At 51.7% G+C, this 17,500-nt stretch overlaps 1 protein-coding gene across 2 annotated transcripts in view; it reads right to left on the reverse strand.

The window, feature by feature from the left end:
- tmtc1 (transmembrane O-mannosyltransferase targeting cadherins 1) overlaps positions 1-15,123 on the reverse strand; it is a 34,122-nt gene extending 18,999 nt beyond the window's left edge. The window contains exons 1-4 of one of the 2 annotated variants that reach the window (XM_056587881.1): positions 14,704-15,123; positions 9,064-9,241; positions 3,847-3,920; positions 2,090-2,269 (exon numbers count right to left, since the gene is read on the reverse strand). In XM_056587881.1, coding sequence (XP_056443856.1) covers positions 2,090-2,269; positions 3,847-3,920; positions 9,064-9,241; positions 14,704-14,966 — 695 coding nt within the window. In that variant the 5' untranslated portion in view covers positions 14,967-15,123. The remainder of the gene's footprint in view (positions 1-2,089; positions 2,270-3,846; positions 3,921-9,063; positions 9,242-14,703) is intronic. The other variant, XM_056587880.1, reaches the window with a different exon arrangement.
- Between the last annotated feature and the right edge of the window lie 2,377 nt (positions 15,124-17,500).

Consider the following 17,500-nt stretch of genomic DNA (forward strand, 5'->3'; position numbering starts at 1 on the left):
CGCGGCAGTACTGCTACATGTTGGAAAAACGAAACGGGAACAGCCGTGTTTCCGTGTGAGTTATTCCTTCAGATGATCAACGAGGCGTCCCCAGACCGCCACAGACCCCCCAGGTCGAGCCTGATGAAACCCTATGGGTGGCGCAGTTCTTCATCATGCCTGAGCAAACTGTTTGCTCTCAGACTAAACCCCTGGTGCTATGGGAGGCTGGTGAAGAGGGAAAACATGCCCATGGGCCCGCACGCAGTCCTGCATGTGCTGAGAACAAACACGCAAAAACCCAGCAGACGCCCTCCCCATGACGGGAGACATGGACTGCCGGAGTATTAAGGCTTTACTCCCAGAAAAACTGTGTGTGTCAATCACACACACAGACACACACAGACACACACACACGCCTCACAGAGCCTGCTGGGTCTTCACCGGGCGCATGGAAACATACGACGTTATCTCCAGATCTGCTTCAGCGTCAACGCTGCAGGCGTCGCACAGAAGCACGCACACGCAGGTTCCAACCCTGCAGTCTTCTGGGATGACCCTGAATGACCCCGAACCCCCTAAATCATCGCCGCCACACCTCTATAACTCAGGTGAACACCGCTCAGAGCGTCGGCAGCGGCTTAGCGCAGGGCGACGGCAGCGGCTTCACACCGAGCTACGGTAACGGCTTCCCCCGGAAGCTCTGGTCTACACACGAGCACTTACAGCGTGCACACGCACACACACACCGCACACACACACACACACACACACACACACACACACACACACAGTACCCCCATTAAACCAGGATAGTACAAGCACACACACAATTACGTCTTAATAAACATCTCAGAGGGGGGTGGGGGAGTAGAGAGAGGGCGTGGGGAGATGAAGACGTTCATGTTCATCACTTATTAGACACGTCAGCGAGAAACACACAGGAACCCCCCGAGAGAGAGAGAGAGAGAGAGAGAGAGAGAGAGAGAGAGAGAGAGAGAGAGAGAGACAGAACCTGTGTGTATGATAAAGATTGAGAGTCATGTGTTTAGGAAGCTGTCTGCTGATGGCTTTGGGCAGTGTTTCTGATGATGGCCTGTGAACCAAAATGGGCCGTGACCCAGTTGGGGGGGGGGTCGACGGCCGACCACGCTACAGAACACTGTGCACCAAGCCAGCCACCAGACAGCATCCTAAACACATGACTCTCTCTTTCTCTCCATCGCACACACAGGTTCTTGTATTCTCTTTCTCTCTCTCGCTCTCACTCTCCCTCTCTCCCGGCCTCTCCTCTGCCCTGAATAGTCAGGACCTCCCTGAGGTTCAAGAGGATTCAGTCAGACGTGAATGTGTTTATCTGCCCCCCCCCCACCCCCTCCCTGCCTCCCCTGCCTCTTCTCCTCCCCTGAGGAGTCGGGAGCTCCCTCAGGTTTGAGAGGCTTCAGTCAGACTCCAACGTGTTCATCTGCCTCGCCTCTCTCCGGTCGTGTTTATAGAAGGAAGGGTAGTACGATACGCAGTACAATAGAGTCAGAGATACAAATACACTCGCTCAGAAACCTATTCATCACGTTGTGAATCGTTTCAGCTCTCGACAAGGTTCAATGGGGGGGGGGGGGGGGAGAGAGAGAGAGAGAGAGACAGACAGACAGACAGACAGACAGACAGACAGACAGGCAGGCAGACAGACAGACAGACAGACAGACAGACAGACAGACAGCGAGAGAGAGAGAGATGGGTAGAATAGTGTGTTGTGTTCCTCTGAGAGACAGTAAAAGGGGCACAGTGAAAGAGTGAAAGAGACACCGTGAAAGAGAGACAGTGATAGAAAGAGGGAGCTCAAACAAAGAGGGGCTATGTTTCCTGGGTGTCCGGTTTACAGGAATGACCGGATTAGACCCAACGTCTCCGACGACACACACACACACACACACCTGAGACAGGTACACCCAGTCACACACACACACACACCGAACGCCGAACCCGGTGCACACACTCGAACACCAACTCAACCCGCTCCGTACCCAGTTCACCATGACAACAGAGCAGTGTAGGAGGAGGCGGTTCAGACCGGGGGCGGGACCAGGACAGAGGGGCGTGGCGGTCTTACAGGAGGAGGAGGGGCTTGTGGCAGAGCTCCAGGGCGTCGTACAGGACGCAGACCCCGAACACGGTGACCCCGGTCTCCTTGATCAGCATGGCACAGGTGCCCAGGAACAGGCTGGCGCCCAGGGCCCAGGGGGACTCGGTGCACGGCACGGAGCCCTCCGACGGGACCGCGCCCACACACCTGGAGGGAGGGAGGGGGGAGGGAGAGGGAGATTAGGAAATAAGGAAATAAGGAGGGAGAGAGGGCGAGAGAGAGAGGGCGAGAGAGAGAGAGAGAGAGAGAGAGAGAGAGAGAGAGAGAGAGGGAGAAATAAGGAGGGAGAGAGGGCGAGAGAGAGGGCGAGAGAGAGGGCGAGAGAGAGAGAGAGAGAGAGAGAGAGAGAGAGAGAGAGAGAGAGAGAGAGAGAGAGAGAGAGAGAGAGAGAGAGAGAGAGAGAGAGAGAGAGAGAGAGAGAGAGAGAGAGAGAGAGAGAGAGAGAGAGAGAGAGAGAGAGAGGGAAAGAGGAGACGGAGAGGGGGAGAGAGAGATTCACTCCATTACCTCAACCGGTCTACTTTAGCCGTCCTTTATATTCCCCTTCCTTTTCCATTGTTGCACTGCATCGGCAATGTAAACGTTTATTTTCCATGCCACACACAATAGTGTGCGTGCGTGCGTCTGTATGTGTGCCTGTGTGCCGGTGCGTGTCTGTGTGTCTGTGTGTGCGTATGCATGTGTGTGTGTGTTTGTGTGTGTGTGTATGTGTGCGTCTCTTGTGCACGTGTGAGCCTCCCCAGAACACCAGCCGCCAGGCTTGAGGTGGTGCATACATTTCCATACAGAGCGCTCCTTCAAAGGAGCTCGACTAAAAGGATTCAGCAGCAGAAAAGGACGAAGACAGAGGGGGAGAGGGAAGACCTCCAGTATGTAAATCATTAGCAGACGATGTAAAACAACACGCACGCACAACCTCCGGACGGGAGGGACGCACATGAAAGAGAAAGAGAGAAAGAGAGAGAAAGACAAAGACACAGAGAGATGAATGGAGACCAGGAGAAAAAGAAGAGAAGGACACAGCATGGGTGATGAAGGACAGGGAGTAAATAGGAGAGGAGGACAATGAAGCAAGAGAGAGCGAGACATCGAGAAAGACAGAGAGAGAGACAGAGACACAGTGAAAGAGAGAGACAGAGACACAGTGCAAGAGGGAGACGGAGAGACAGAGCAAAGAGAGAGACAGAGCGAGAGAGAGAGAGAGAGAGAGACAGAGCGAGAGACACAGTGAAAGAGAGAGACAGAGACACAGTGCAAGAGGGAGACGGAGAGACAGAGCAAAGAGAGAGACAGAGACACAGTGCAAGAGGGAGACGGAGAGACAGAGCAAAGAGAGAGACAGAGCGAGAGAGAGAGAGAGAGACAGAGCGAGAGACACAGTGAAAGAGAGAGACAGAGACACAGTGAAAGAGGGAGACGGAGAGAGACAGAGCGAGAGAGAGAGAGACAGAGCGAGAGAGAGAGAGCGGCGAGACAGAGTGAGAGAGAGAGAGAGAGAGCGAGAGAGAGAGAGAGAGCAATGGGTAGAATATTGTGTCGTGTTCATCTGTGTTTCTGCAGTGTTCATTAACAATAATTAATTAGTTGATTCACTTTAATTGGTGTCTCGGCCATTACGGAAAAGTCACACACACTGGCGTCTCAAATGTCCCTTTAATCCTGCCTCGATTCAAGCAATCAGAGGAGTGTTTGTGCACGTGCGTGTGCATGTGGCATCATCTTACCTAATATAGGAGAGAAACGTCAACAGGAACAGCAGGCACGCCAGGACATCTGCTCTGCCCACGATACCGGATACCTGCACACACACACACACACACACACGTGAGTGACAGTACATCACCTTGCTAGGTAACGGTGGTAGGCACAACAAAACCATGTGTTGAACCTTGTGCTGTGTGTGTGTGAGTGTGTGTGTGTGTGTGCAGGTATAGCACTTGTAGGCATTTTGGTGAGAAAGAGACGGAGACAGAGAGAGACAGAGAGAGACAAAGAGAGAGACCGAGAGCGAGGAAGACACAAGGGGGTTAAAACTCACACTTCGCCCTTCACTTAAAACAAAACTGATCTTTTAATCTACTAGCTATGTTTATACCAGCTAATTAATCATTCTGTAGGGGTTTATGTGTGTGTGTGTGTGTGTGTGTGTGTGTGTGTGTGTGTGTGTGTGTGTGTGTGTGTGTGTGTGTGTGTGTGTGTGTGTGTGTGTGTGTGTGTGTGTGTGCGTGCGTGCATCATTCCTTCTGTCTCCTTTTTTTCATTCATTAAATATTTATGTTTTGTACACACACACACACACACACACACACACACACACACACACACACACACACACACACACACACACACACACACACACACACACACACACACACACACACACACACACACACACACACACACACACACACAGATCAAAGCCTTCTCTTCTGCTCTCCTGGGTGGAGGAGGAGGAGGTGCAGACTCAGGAGTGTATGCACACGGCCCTGCCTGCATGCTAACCGGCTCCTCCCGGGAGGAGTTAACCACGGTCACAGTTAGTTAACCTCAGTCACAGTTGGTTAACAGTAGTCACACAGTTAGTTAACGATTCACACAGTTAGTTCACCTCAGTCACACTCAGATTGGTTGGTTAACCAGTCATACAGTTAGTTAACCTCAGTCGCACAGTTAGTTAACCAGCCACAAAGTTAGTTAACCGCAGTGACACAGTTAGTTAACCAGTGACACAGTTAGTTAACCGCAGTCACACAGTTAGTTAACCAGTCACAGTTAGTTAACCAGTCACACAGTTAGTTAACCAGTCACACTGAGAACGGTTAGTTTACAAAAGGTATAGAGGGAAGAAGTCATTTACATTCTTTCCCTCTGCAGTGTCTCCGTCTCTCTCTATCCATCTGTCCCTCTCTCTCATGAGCGTCTTTCTCTCTCTCTCTCTCCCTCCCTCTCTCTCTCATGAGCGCCTCTCTCTCTCTCTCTGACCAATTACATGATTTAGCAGGAATTTTTGTGCAGCTGCGTCTACTAAATCTAGCCCACAGACACAAAACACACACACACACACACACACACACACACACACACACACACACACACACACACACACACACACACACACACACACACACACACACACACACACACACACACACACACACACACACACACACACACACACACACGTTTCGTTTATGCAGTCATGCCGACACCTCAGGCAGACTCAGAAGTTTGGATTTTGTATCTCTGGTGTCTGGTTTGTGTGTGTGTGTGTGTGTCTGTCTTTCTGTGTGTGTGTGTTCCTGGCAGTGTGTGTGAGTGTGTCTATCTGGCTGTTTTTGTGTGTGTGTACGCATATGTTTGAGTTTAGTAGGATCAACAAAGCCCTGTATATCGACCGTCCGAGGAGAGGAGAGGAGAGGAGAGAAGAAGAGGAGAGGAGGAGAGAAGAGGAGGGGAGATGAGGAGAGAGAAGAGACAAGAGAAGAGGAGTTGAAGAATAGACAATTTTTAGGTCTGAGGGATGATAATCATCGACTGGTTTACAAACAGTGTTATGCGATTTCAGATCCGATTGCACGGGCAAATCCCACTCGAACGAGATTAAGCGTGAAACCGGAGGCAGACAGCGGCGTTGAAAACAAACTAAAAACATTTTAATCAGGAGCTCCGGAGACGCGATCCGGGGCCGACGCCAGCACACACAGCATCCATCTTATGGCGTCCGGGGCGAACTGCTAATGAACACTCCAGTAGATGTTCTCTGGACTGTGTTTCCCCCTGAACCCCGCCGCTTTAATCTGTGAACACACACACACACACGGCTCTGAGCTCTGGACGCTGGGGCCGGCCGTTTGGCCTTCAGCCAGCTCACGGAGTTCAGCGCCAACGGAGCCAAGAGTTCTGGGGCGTTACGTCATGGTGGGGGGGTGCTGGGACGTTTACACCGTCGTCACGGCGACGGAGAGAGAGAGACTCGACATGGAACACGGGCTACACCCGACATAAACGCCCCCTGGGTCGTCCGTGTTTAAACTCAGACAACGTTTTGGAATTGAGAAACGGAGAAGGCCGCCGGTGTTCAGACCGTAATGGTTGAAATCGTTTGAACCCCCGGGCGCAGGGTCATGGTGCCGAGCCCTAGCGGTTTCGCTATGCGCGGGCTAGCCACAACTCTAGGCCGCGCCACAACGCCCGCCTACAGAGGAACACCTCCTCATGTGTTCACCTCCTCATGTGTTCAGCACTCATCATGTGTTCACCGCTCCTCATGTGTTCACCGCTACAGTTCACCTCCTCATGTGTTCAGCACTCATCATGTGTTCACCGCTCCTCATGTGTTCACCGCTACAGTTCACCTCCTCATGTGTTCACCACTCATCATGTATTCACCATGCATCATGTGTTCACCACTCATCATGTGTTCAGCTCATCATGTATTCACCACTCATCATGTCTTCACCACTCATCATGTCTTCACCACTAGCGTTCACCTCAACATGTATTCACCCCTGGTCATGTATTCACCACTCCTCATGTGATGACCCCTCTTCGTGCGTTCAGCGCTACACTCGGCCAGGGAGCGGTGAGGAGAGCTTCCCCTCGCTCCTCCGCTCCAGATCCCGCGGGGAGCAGGACCTGCTGACTGATGCATTCTCTCCTGTCCCTCCCCTCTCCTCCCCTCTCCTCTCCTCCCCGGCAGCCTGTCTACGGGCCGAGCTCACAGCCAGCTCACGTTCCTACGGGTTCTTATCAAGATGGTGGGAGTGAGCGCCATCTGGTCTCAATACAGACAGAGCCTGCTTATACTGAGAGAGAGAGAGAGAGAGAGAGAGAGAGAGAGAGAGAGAGAGAGAGAGAGAGAGAGAAAGAGAAAGAGAAAGAGAAAGAGAAAGAGAAAGAGAAAGAGAAAGAGAAAGAGAGAGAGAGAGAGAGAGAGAACTTATGTGCGACGTTGCAAGGCCTCGCGATTGCAAAGCCCAACACACGCACTTATTCATAACGGACGGCGACTAAGTGAATGTTCTAATCCGTAGCATCTCTTATCGATGTGCATATTTATGTGTGTGCGCCATGAACGAGTGATGGCGTGAGTGAATGAGTGCCTGTGAGAGAAGCGGGATCATCAGCCTGACTTCCTCCTCTGTAGACTCTCTGCACCAGCCCGCTGTCACATTATACTGAGCAGGTCTGTCCACCGGCCAGCTTCCCAGCTCTCCTCCGTCCACCCATCAGTCATCCATCAATCATCCCTCCATCCTGTCACTTACCCGCCCCCGCCCCCGCCCCCGCCCCCGCTCGCCCGCCCTCTTTCAGCTCGTTTCATCATCTTGCAGAGTCATACATCCCAAGTCCCCCCCTGTTCTCCATGGGAGAGATTTACCCCACAACCACACGAGTACACACCACCTCCTTCTCTAGCACCTCCTCCACTAGCACCTTCTCTCTCACCTCGTCCTCTAGCACCTCCTCTCTCACCTCCTCCACCAGCACCACCTCCTCTAGCACCTCCTCCTCTAGCACCACCTCCTCTAGCACCTCCTCTCTCACCTCCTCCTCTAGCACCTCCTCCACCAGCACCACCTCCTCTAGCACCTCCTCCTCTAGCACCTCCTCTCTCACCTCCTCAACAGCACCTCCTCTCTCACCTCCTCCACCAGCACCACCTCCTCTAGCACCTCCTCCTCTAGCACCACCTCCTCTAGCACCTCCTCCTCTAGCACCTCCTCCTCTAGCACCTCCTCCACTAGCACCTCCTCCTCTAGCACCTCCTCCCCCAGCACCTCCTCCTCTAGCACCTCCTCCATTAGCACTTCTTCCTCCTAGCCCCTCCTCCTCCACCAGCACCTCCTCCTCTAGCACCTCCTCCACTAGCACCTCCTCCTCTCACCTCCTCCTCTCTCACCTCCTCCACTAGCACCTCCTCCTCTCTCACCTCCTCCTCCAGCACCTCCTCCACCAGCACCTCTTCCTCACCAGCACCTCCTCCAGTAGCGACTCCTTCTCTAGCTCATCCTTTAGCAGCACCTCCTGCACAGACACCTCCTCTACTAGTACCTTCTCACCAGCAGCACCTCCTCAAGCACCTCCTCCTCTAGCACCTCCTTATGTAGCACCTCCTCCTCTAGCACCTCCTTATGTAGCACCTCCTCCACTAGCCCCTCCCCAACAGCACCTCATCCTCTAGCACCTCCTCTCTCACCTCCCCAACAGCACCTCCTCTCTCACCTCCTCAACAGCACCTCCTCCTGTAGCACCTCCTCCACTAGCTCCTCCTTATGTAGCACCTCCTCCACTAGCACCTGCTCTACTGCCTCCAAGGCCACCATTTTGTTGGGATCAGTAATGGAGTGAGGCTCCCTCTAAATCAGGCCTGCTCCACACAGACATACCTATACCTCTGGGACCGGGAGGCTGAACGGAGGAGGAGAGGCTAAACGGAGGAGGGGCTAAACGGAGGAGGGGCTAAACGGAGGAGGAGCTAAACGGAGGAGGGGCTAAACTGGACCATTCTGGGAAATAAAAATAAGCTGAGAGTTGGGTCGGCCCTTAGGGGAGCTGGAGAAGAGTATGTGTATGTTGTGTATATATGCGTGCGTCCGTGTGTGTGTGTGTTAGTGGGTACGTGAATGCGGGTTCGTTCAGGGATGTGTGCGTGCCTGTGTGTGTATTTGTGTGTGTGTACTTGTGTGTGCTCATGAATGTTTGGGTATGCATGCATGTGTGCGCGTTTGTTCATGCATGTGTGCGCATGCGTGTGTTCATGCATACGTGTGTTCATGCATGTGCATTCATGCTCGTGTGTGTATCTGTGTGTGTATGTGTGTGTGTATGAGTATTTGTCTGTATGTGTGTATGTGTGTGTAAATGTGTGTGTGTTCATGCGTGTGTAAATGCGTGTGTGTTCGTGTGCGTGTGTGTGTGTGTGTGCGTGCACTACTCACGGCCTCGGTGTGCACCGGGTGCACGGTGAACAGCAGCGCCGTCAGGAAGGCCGGCTTGGCGTCCCGAAACACGCGGCGCTCGCACGTGTGCAGGAGCAGGCAGCAGACGGCGGCGTGCAGACACACGTTGACCAGGTGGAAGGGGAACGGGTTCAGACCGCCCAGGAGCAGGTTCAGCCTGGGGAGGAGGAGAGGTCACCGTGGTTACGCACCCCAGAGACTCGAGAGGGCCGCTCGATGAACACACGAGCAGGATGGAGGATAATCACGTTATTCATTTTAATGAATGAAGACAGAGGAGGAGGAGGAGGAGGAGGAGGAGGAGGAGGAGGAGGAGGAGAAGAAGGAGAACAACAAGAAGAAGAAGAAGAAGAAGAAGAAGAAGAAGAAGAAGAAGAAGAAGAAGAAGAAGAAGAAGAACAAGAACAAGAACAAGAACAAGAACAAGAACAAGAACAAGAACAAGAACAAGAACAAGAAAGAAAGAAAGAAAGAAGGAAATGGGAATTAGGGAGTGGGAATGAGAGAAAGAGGAGAGTAAAAAAGGTAAGAATGATATAAAAAGAATGCTTTCATGGGTGTTTTCATCACCAGCCCATATTGAGGCGTGAAGCCTGAGCCTCAACACTGACTGCAGAACCTGCAGGATCCCAGGAACAATCGAGCGAGACCGAACAACCACTCGGCTGGTACACTCTGAATTCCACCCGGGGATTTAGAAAAATGCCAATTAACAAGTGACTCTCCAGAATAACGTGACGGGTTAACACCCCGGACACTGTACAGAATTTCAATTCCGTTGGCCGCGCGGGCTGCATTCCAATTGAAATAAGGTCTTCGGAGACTCGACGGTGGATTGCTGCCGAGTCCCATCCTGCCTGTCCCCCTGCCTGTCCCAGAGCTCATCTCAGGGTACAGAATAAGGCTGGGACGCCCCGTGTTCCCGGTGTGATCAGGACCACGGAAGGACTGCAGAGCAGAACCCTCCCTCCCCCCACCGACAGCACCAGGGGTGTGAATCATCAGAGCTCTGCTGTGGCCTCATGTCTTCAGACTGTGATTGGATCGGCTTTAGCTTTGAGCTGTTAGCTACTCCACCTGCCACCTTTCAGCTCCTCATCACATCCTACTCTCCGTGGGCCCAAGTATCCACGTGAACCACGGAGCGATCCTCAGCCTGTCTGAGGAGGACTTCTGCCGCTGAGAGGAGCAGAGACGTTTTTCTGCAGCTCAGCTGATCAGATTCAGTCTCCACTGAATCCACTCGTCTCCAGCTCCCCAGAGGCAGAGCTTCGCTCACAGAGTAAAGCTCTGGAGCTGATGTCTGCCGTCAATAAGACTGCAACACACCGTGAACGATGTTCTGCTGCAACGCACGATCCTGAGCCCCAAGGAATTATAAAAAAGGTTGTTTTCTGACGGCTCATAAAATCCTGAATAATACATATAGATTACGGTTTAATGTCATGGATGTAATTAATGTTAAAGATGAGCGTCTCTGGAAAACACGATTTATGTTTGAAGAGATTCTGTGTAGGCGTCTGTGTGAAACATTTTGCTTTATCGTGTTTAGGCGGAAATCTTGAAGAACATGTTTTGACAGATATGTTCTAACAAGCTGTTCGTGGACTTTTGGTGAGTCGACGGAGACAAAGCGCGGATGTAAAGAGGATGATCTAAAACACAGAGCCCTGTGTCGAGGGTCCTCACACTACCTAATATACACTCAGACAATTGGAGCATTTCCTTCCCTGAAGGTTGGAGCCACAACACACCATCAGTCACACAACCTGAAGATTACAATAGCTCACTGCTTACTTAACTCTAGTGTTTAGCCTGAACTAAGGTGATTTATTTTGACCTGGCGCTGTAGGGTGAATTCTCACACGCTTTGACTAGCAATGGGATTTCACTCGGAACAAATGTAATCACACCTCTCTTTATACAGCAGATGTTTCACTGAAACATCTGCACCACGATCTATTCCCCCAGTTCCACAACACTGAATACATCTCTCTCTCTCTCTCTCTCTCTCTCTCTCTCTCTCTCTCTCTCTCTCTCTCTCTCTCTCTCTCTCTCTCTCTCTCTCTCTCTCTCTCTCTCTCTCTCTCTCTCTCTCTCTCTCTCTCTCTCTCTCTCTCTCTCCCTCCCTCCCTCCCTCCCTCCCTGTCAGCATCAGTCGAGGTCAGTCAATCAAACACACCCACATACACATGCGGGCACACACACACACACGCACACACACACACACACACACACACACACACACGTGCTCACCTTGAGAGGGTCCCGGGGGCCCTGCTGTAATCACTGAAACAGAGGTAGACACGGCCACAGGCCCGTCCCCAGGTCAACGCACGCACACACACACACACACACACACACACACACACACACACACACACACACACACACACACACACACACACACACACACACACACACACACACACACACACACACACACACACACACACACACACACACACAGCTTTCAAGGGCACCTGTGTGTGTGTCTGTCTGTCTGTCTGTCTGTCTGTGTGTCTGTCTATCTGTCTGTCTGTGTGTGTGTTCCTGCACTAGGCTACGTCATTCTGCAAGGGCGGATGTTATGGACGGTGGTCTGGCCCTGGTGGAACCACAACATTCAGGAGACGGACGACTGAAGCTTCTCCACACCTCTCTCTCTCCGTGTTCTCACCCTGGGTTCATCCAGGCCGTATTAACCTTCTGTATAAACCTGAACCACCCGGTGTAGATCTAACCTCTTTACTGCGGTTGGAATATAGTCTCCTAGGTCAGAAACTTGAAGCTAAACGCTCTCATTGAGATCGGCTCCTCCTGTCCTATGAACATATCGTTGGCCGTGTCTATAGTCTGTTTCATGAGGAGTCGAACCGTGCGGCGTGCGGCGCTTAGCACGTTCCTCCAGCTGGGACCTGTGAGACAGCATGACCTCCTCTCCTCTCTCACATGATGCTCCAGTCCACAGAGGGTAGACTGGACCATGAGGAGATAAGGAAGGGAGCACTTAGCCACCTTTCCTTAGCAGTAGGAGAATATAAACCGCTCGTCAGTTCACTCAGGAACCTCAGGAAGCACAGAGAGACTGTTAGACTGGAATGGTAAATGGACTGCATTTTTATTGCGCTTTTCCAACCAGTGGCCACTCAATGCGCCTTACAATATTGTCTGATCCCCTGTTCATGCACACATTCACGCATCACAGAGCACGCACAACCTTCCCAGTTCAACAAACAATGGCCTCATCTCCGCTTTAGAGCAGCTAAAACACTGGCTTGTTCTCTTACATATTACATCACACCCGGGAACAACCACACTGGGATTCATCGCTCATGCCAAATGTAAAAGGATGTTGACAGCCAATGTTGCGATGAATGATTTATTTGTCTGCCTCTGTCATCACTCACAACGGAGAGGTGTGTGGGCGTGTGCGTGTGTATACGTGTGTGTGTGTGTGTGTGTGTATGTGTGCGTGTGTCTGTGTTTGTGTGCGTGTGTGTGCGCGCGCATGTGTAGAACAGATGCTGCCAGATCTGCTCTCTCTGAGGAGATGGTAATCTGTAGTTTCTGCCTAAACAACTGTGTTATCACCAGAAGGATTTGGGCGGGAAGGTCGACTAGGAAGGGAGTGCTATGTATTATGGGATACAATCCCGTCAGTCTTGGCCCCTCCTACTTCCAAAACGTCAACATTTCTGATCTCATACTTCATCTATTAGGAATCCCGGGAGCGAGGGGAGGGAGGGGATTAGGAGGAGGGGGGGTGAAAGAATGTAACAGTGAGAAGGTAATTAGACAACACACAACACAAAACACCCCCCTCGATCTATTTTAAGAGTGAGAACCACTCTCTGCCGTGGTTAAAGGTACAACAGGGTATTAATGCCTTGCTCAACGGGGCTAGGCGGGGAGATGTAATGGCCAGAGTAAGAAGCCAAGGCGGGCTTCTGTAATATTTATTTATTCCTATTTGTGGTTGATTCATGGTTCTTGTGTCTTGGTTTACGGCCCGTTTAAAGATGAAGACAAGGAGGAGGATGTATGGTTTCTGAATTTAATTGGGTGCGGAATATGGCTGTAGAAATAGAAATGGGAGGAGAGAGGGATGAGAGGGGAGAGAAGAGAGGGAGGAGAGGGGGACAGAAGGGAGGGGAGAGGAGAGAGGGAGGAGAGGGGGACAGAAGGGAGGGGAGAGGAGAGAGGGAGGAGAGGGGGACAGGAGGGAGGGGAGAGAAGAGAGGGAGGAGATGGTTGGAGGAGGAGAAGGGGGAGGAGGAGAAGAGAGGAAAGAGGGAGGGGGAGGAGAGGATAGAGGAGAGGGGGAGGAGAGAGGGGATGGTGTGAGGAGGAGGAGAGAGGAGAGGGGGACACGCCACGCCCCCTTCAAAACAGACACACCCCCATCTGAGTAACACCCGACCTCTGATCATACTTTCAAAACAGACACACCCCCTCTCATTAACACGCCCCTTTGATAAGACTTTCCAAAACAGACACGCCCCCTTCAAAACAGACACACCCCCATCTGAGTAACACCCGACCTCTGATCATACTTTCAAAACAGACACACCCCCTCTCATTAACACGCCCCTTTGATAAGACTTTCCAAAGCAAACGCCCCCCCTCTCTCAGTAACACGCCCCCATCTTAGTTACACACTCCCCTCTTAGTAACACGCCTTCTTTTAAAACACTTTCCAAAACAGACACGCCCATCCAAAACAGACACGCCCCCATCTTAGCAACACGCCCCCCACTTAGTTACACACCCACCTCTTAGTAACACGCCCCCTTTTAAAACACTTTCCAAAACAGACACGCCCCCTCTTAGTAACAAGCCCCCTCTTACTAACACGCCCCTTTGAAACCCTTTCCAAAACAGGCATGTGCCATCCAAAACAGACACGCCCACCTTAGTAACACGCCCCTTTGAAAAAACGATCCAAAACAGACACGCCCCATCCAGAGCAGACACGCCCCCTATTAGTAACACGCCCCTTTTTAAACACTTTCCAAAACAGACACGCCCCCTCGAAAACATGCTGGAATGTAACGCGCTACAGATGTTTAGGATTAGGCTCATATATACTGAAGCAGCATCAAGTTATTGGAACGGAAGACGAAACCAACACTACTTGTTGCGTTAACGTGTTACAGTTCAGGTGAAAGTTCAACATTCTTTGACGATAACACACAAAGCTCCAAACCGTTAGAAAGGAGATGACTCGGGTCTTGCCTAGTTGAGAAAGTACCAGATGCGCCTCCACCCCACTCCAGCACCCAACACCCACGGACCCAGCCGTTACCATCATGACGTCAGCTCCAACACCATGTCGGACCTACTTTGCATAAATGGGATGAAATCGGACCTCCAATTTATGCAAAATACGTCCGATTATAAACAAACGCGGATCAAGAACACGGAAGAGCATCGACCGCTCAAGCTGTTGAGTCGATAACATCAACTAGTTCGGACGCTCGAGCTGTTGATGCCGATAATGTAAACTAGTTTGGCCGCTCGAGCTGTTGATGCAGTTAACGTCAACTAGTTAGTCGGTCGTTAACGTCAACTAGTTCGGCGGTTGGGGGGACGGGACGCAGGAGCGCCCGAACTTACTTGAAGGTGAGCACGCAGAGCGGTCGGTAGGACTTGTGGCTCGTGTTGTCCGCCATCCTCTTGCCCCAGAAGTCCCCGGTGAAGACGCTTCGGAGGCTCGCGCCGGGCCGCACGTCGGGGTTGTTCACAATGGCCCACACGTCGTCATGCACGAACTCCCCGCGGAGCGAGTTGCCGTAACACAGCGCGCACAGCGCGAGCAGAGCGGCGTAGCGCCCCGCCGCAGCCGCGCGCATCGGGAGGTCCCGTGCGGGGAACGTCATGGTGTCAGCCGTCGCGGGACGAGCCGCTCGGAGCGGGGGAAGCGGGAGCACTAGGGGCCATGTCCGGTGATGAAGCGCCGTGCGGTGATCGTTGGTCGGTCCGCGGCGCGAGAGACGGAGCGAGTGTTGCAGTGCGAGGCGAGCAGCGAGATACCTCCTACCAGCGCATGCGCAGTGGAGGCGCTGGGCTGGCTCCGGTGTGATGGGGACCCATTAGGAGTTATGATGAGCAGCGGGGAGCAGATAGGGTGGAGGTCCGCTCAGAGCAGGACTGCGGGGAACCGGGGAGATATTAGAGAATATTCAACTAATTGCACTAATTAAACTAAGCACTTTCTGTAACAGGGCGGTGCGCGTGGTAAGCTGACCGCTGACATTCTTTCCCGCCTTTTATTTGTTGTTATGAAGCTCTTCTTTGGGGGGCTCCGATAACCTTTGACCACTGCTGCTGTCCGCGGTCAGCTTCAGGCGGTCCTACGGGTCATGACGTCATCGTGAAACCACGAAGCGTCTCAGCTTCACTTCTTCAGGCGTTCAATATTCTATTTTTATTTATTTTTTTACCATCGATTCCCGAAAGTCGATTCTATGTAAAACTGTCAGCCGAGCGGCCTCGGAAAAAGAGCTGAATCACTTTGAGAAGTCATGTTCATAATTTACATCAATAATTTATGCAGCCCCTACTACTGCAGTCTGTTAGGAAATACACACTCAGACACATATACACACGCATACACACTTACACAAATATACACACTTAAACACACTCACACACATATAAACTTATGCACACTATAGACTCACACAGACACATATACACAAACGTACACACATACACACACGAACACATATACACTCACACATACACATTCACACACATATGCACACTAACAAACATACACACTCACACACATAATCACACTAACACAACCAGCCACATATACACACTAACATACATGTACACACTCAGACACAGACACACTCAGACCCAGCCAGACAGAGCTCTGAGGCTGGATAATGAAGCCATATCTCTGTAGGGCTGAACCAAAACAAGGTTTATAAAACATGATTTAGCTCCAACCAGAGGCCAGGTCACCCGAATGACTACTACTGAGGAGAGAGTGTGGGGGGGGGATTTTCTACTGTGTGTGTGTGTGTGTGTGTGTGTGTGTGTGTGTGTGTGTGTGTGTGTGTGTGTGTGTGTGTGTGTGTGTGTCATTAGATGATGTGATCCTGCTGACAGCTGGTGCCCAAATGACACTAGAGCTACAGGCACACACACACAAACACACAGACAACACACACACACAGACCAACACACACACACACACACACACACACACACACACACACACACACACACACACACACACACACACACACACACACACACACACACACACACAAACACACAGACGACACACACACACACACACACACAGACCGACACACACACACAGACCGACATACACACACAGACCGACATACACACACACACACACACACACACACACACACACACCCACAGACCGACACACACTAACAAAAACATACAGAAACTAACACACAGTCGCACACACACACAAAGATACACACTAACACAAAGACACAAACTAACACACACACAGAAACACACACACACAGACCGGAGGAGAGTGGTTTGTGCGTTGCGCTGGAGTGCTGGGTTGAGTCATGTAAACAGCCGTCTAACAAGATGACCGTCCCTACAGAGACCTGACCTTCATCTGGAACATCACAGAGGGGGGAGACGAGGAGGGGAGGAGGGAAGAGGGGATGAAGTTAAGAAAGGATTTTGTCTTCAGGGGAAACCAAAACATAAAATAGAGAGAGAGAGAGAGAGAGAGAGAGAGAGAGAGAGAGAGAGAGAGGAAGAGAGAGAGGAAAAGAGAAGGGGGGAGAGAAAGGGAGAGAGCGAAAGAGAGAGAAAGAGAGAGAAGGGTAGAGAGAGAGAGAGAGTAGGAGAGAGGGTGTGAAGACGTTTAGTGTTGAGTCAAACCTTCTGAGGGTCTTGATCTCTTTCCTCTCTTGTTTTAACCTCGTCATCATGGGACACTGGAGGCGGAGCTACTGATGTGTGGAGGGGGAGGGAGGGAGAGAGGAGGAGAGAGGGAGAGAGAGAGGGAGCTACTGATGTGTGGAAGGGGAGGGAGGGAGCGAGGAGGAGAGAGGGAGAGAGAGAGGGAGCTACTGATGTGTGGAAGGGGAGGGAGGGAGATAGAGAGAAGGGGGGAGGGAGAGGGGGAGAGGGAGGGAGAGGGGGAGAGGGAGGGAGAGAGAGAGGGCGGGAGAGAGAGAGAGAGAGAGAGAGAGAGAGAGAGAGAGAGGGAACAGGGAAGCTCTTCAGAAGGAGGGGTATCAGTGACATGTTTCAGATATTATATTCCTTCCCCTTATCGTAGTTCTCCTCAATCTCTCCTCCTCACTCTGGGACCTGAAGGTCACAGCTCAGGGAGCAAGAGGACCCTACGTCCTAGTACCTGACGTAGTCACAACACCGTAGAACACCATCACAC

This window comes from Gadus chalcogrammus, chromosome 4 (genome assembly GCF_026213295.1).
Source record: "Gadus chalcogrammus isolate NIFS_2021 chromosome 4, NIFS_Gcha_1.0, whole genome shotgun sequence".
NCBI lineage: Eukaryota > Metazoa > Chordata > Actinopteri > Gadiformes > Gadidae > Gadus > Gadus chalcogrammus.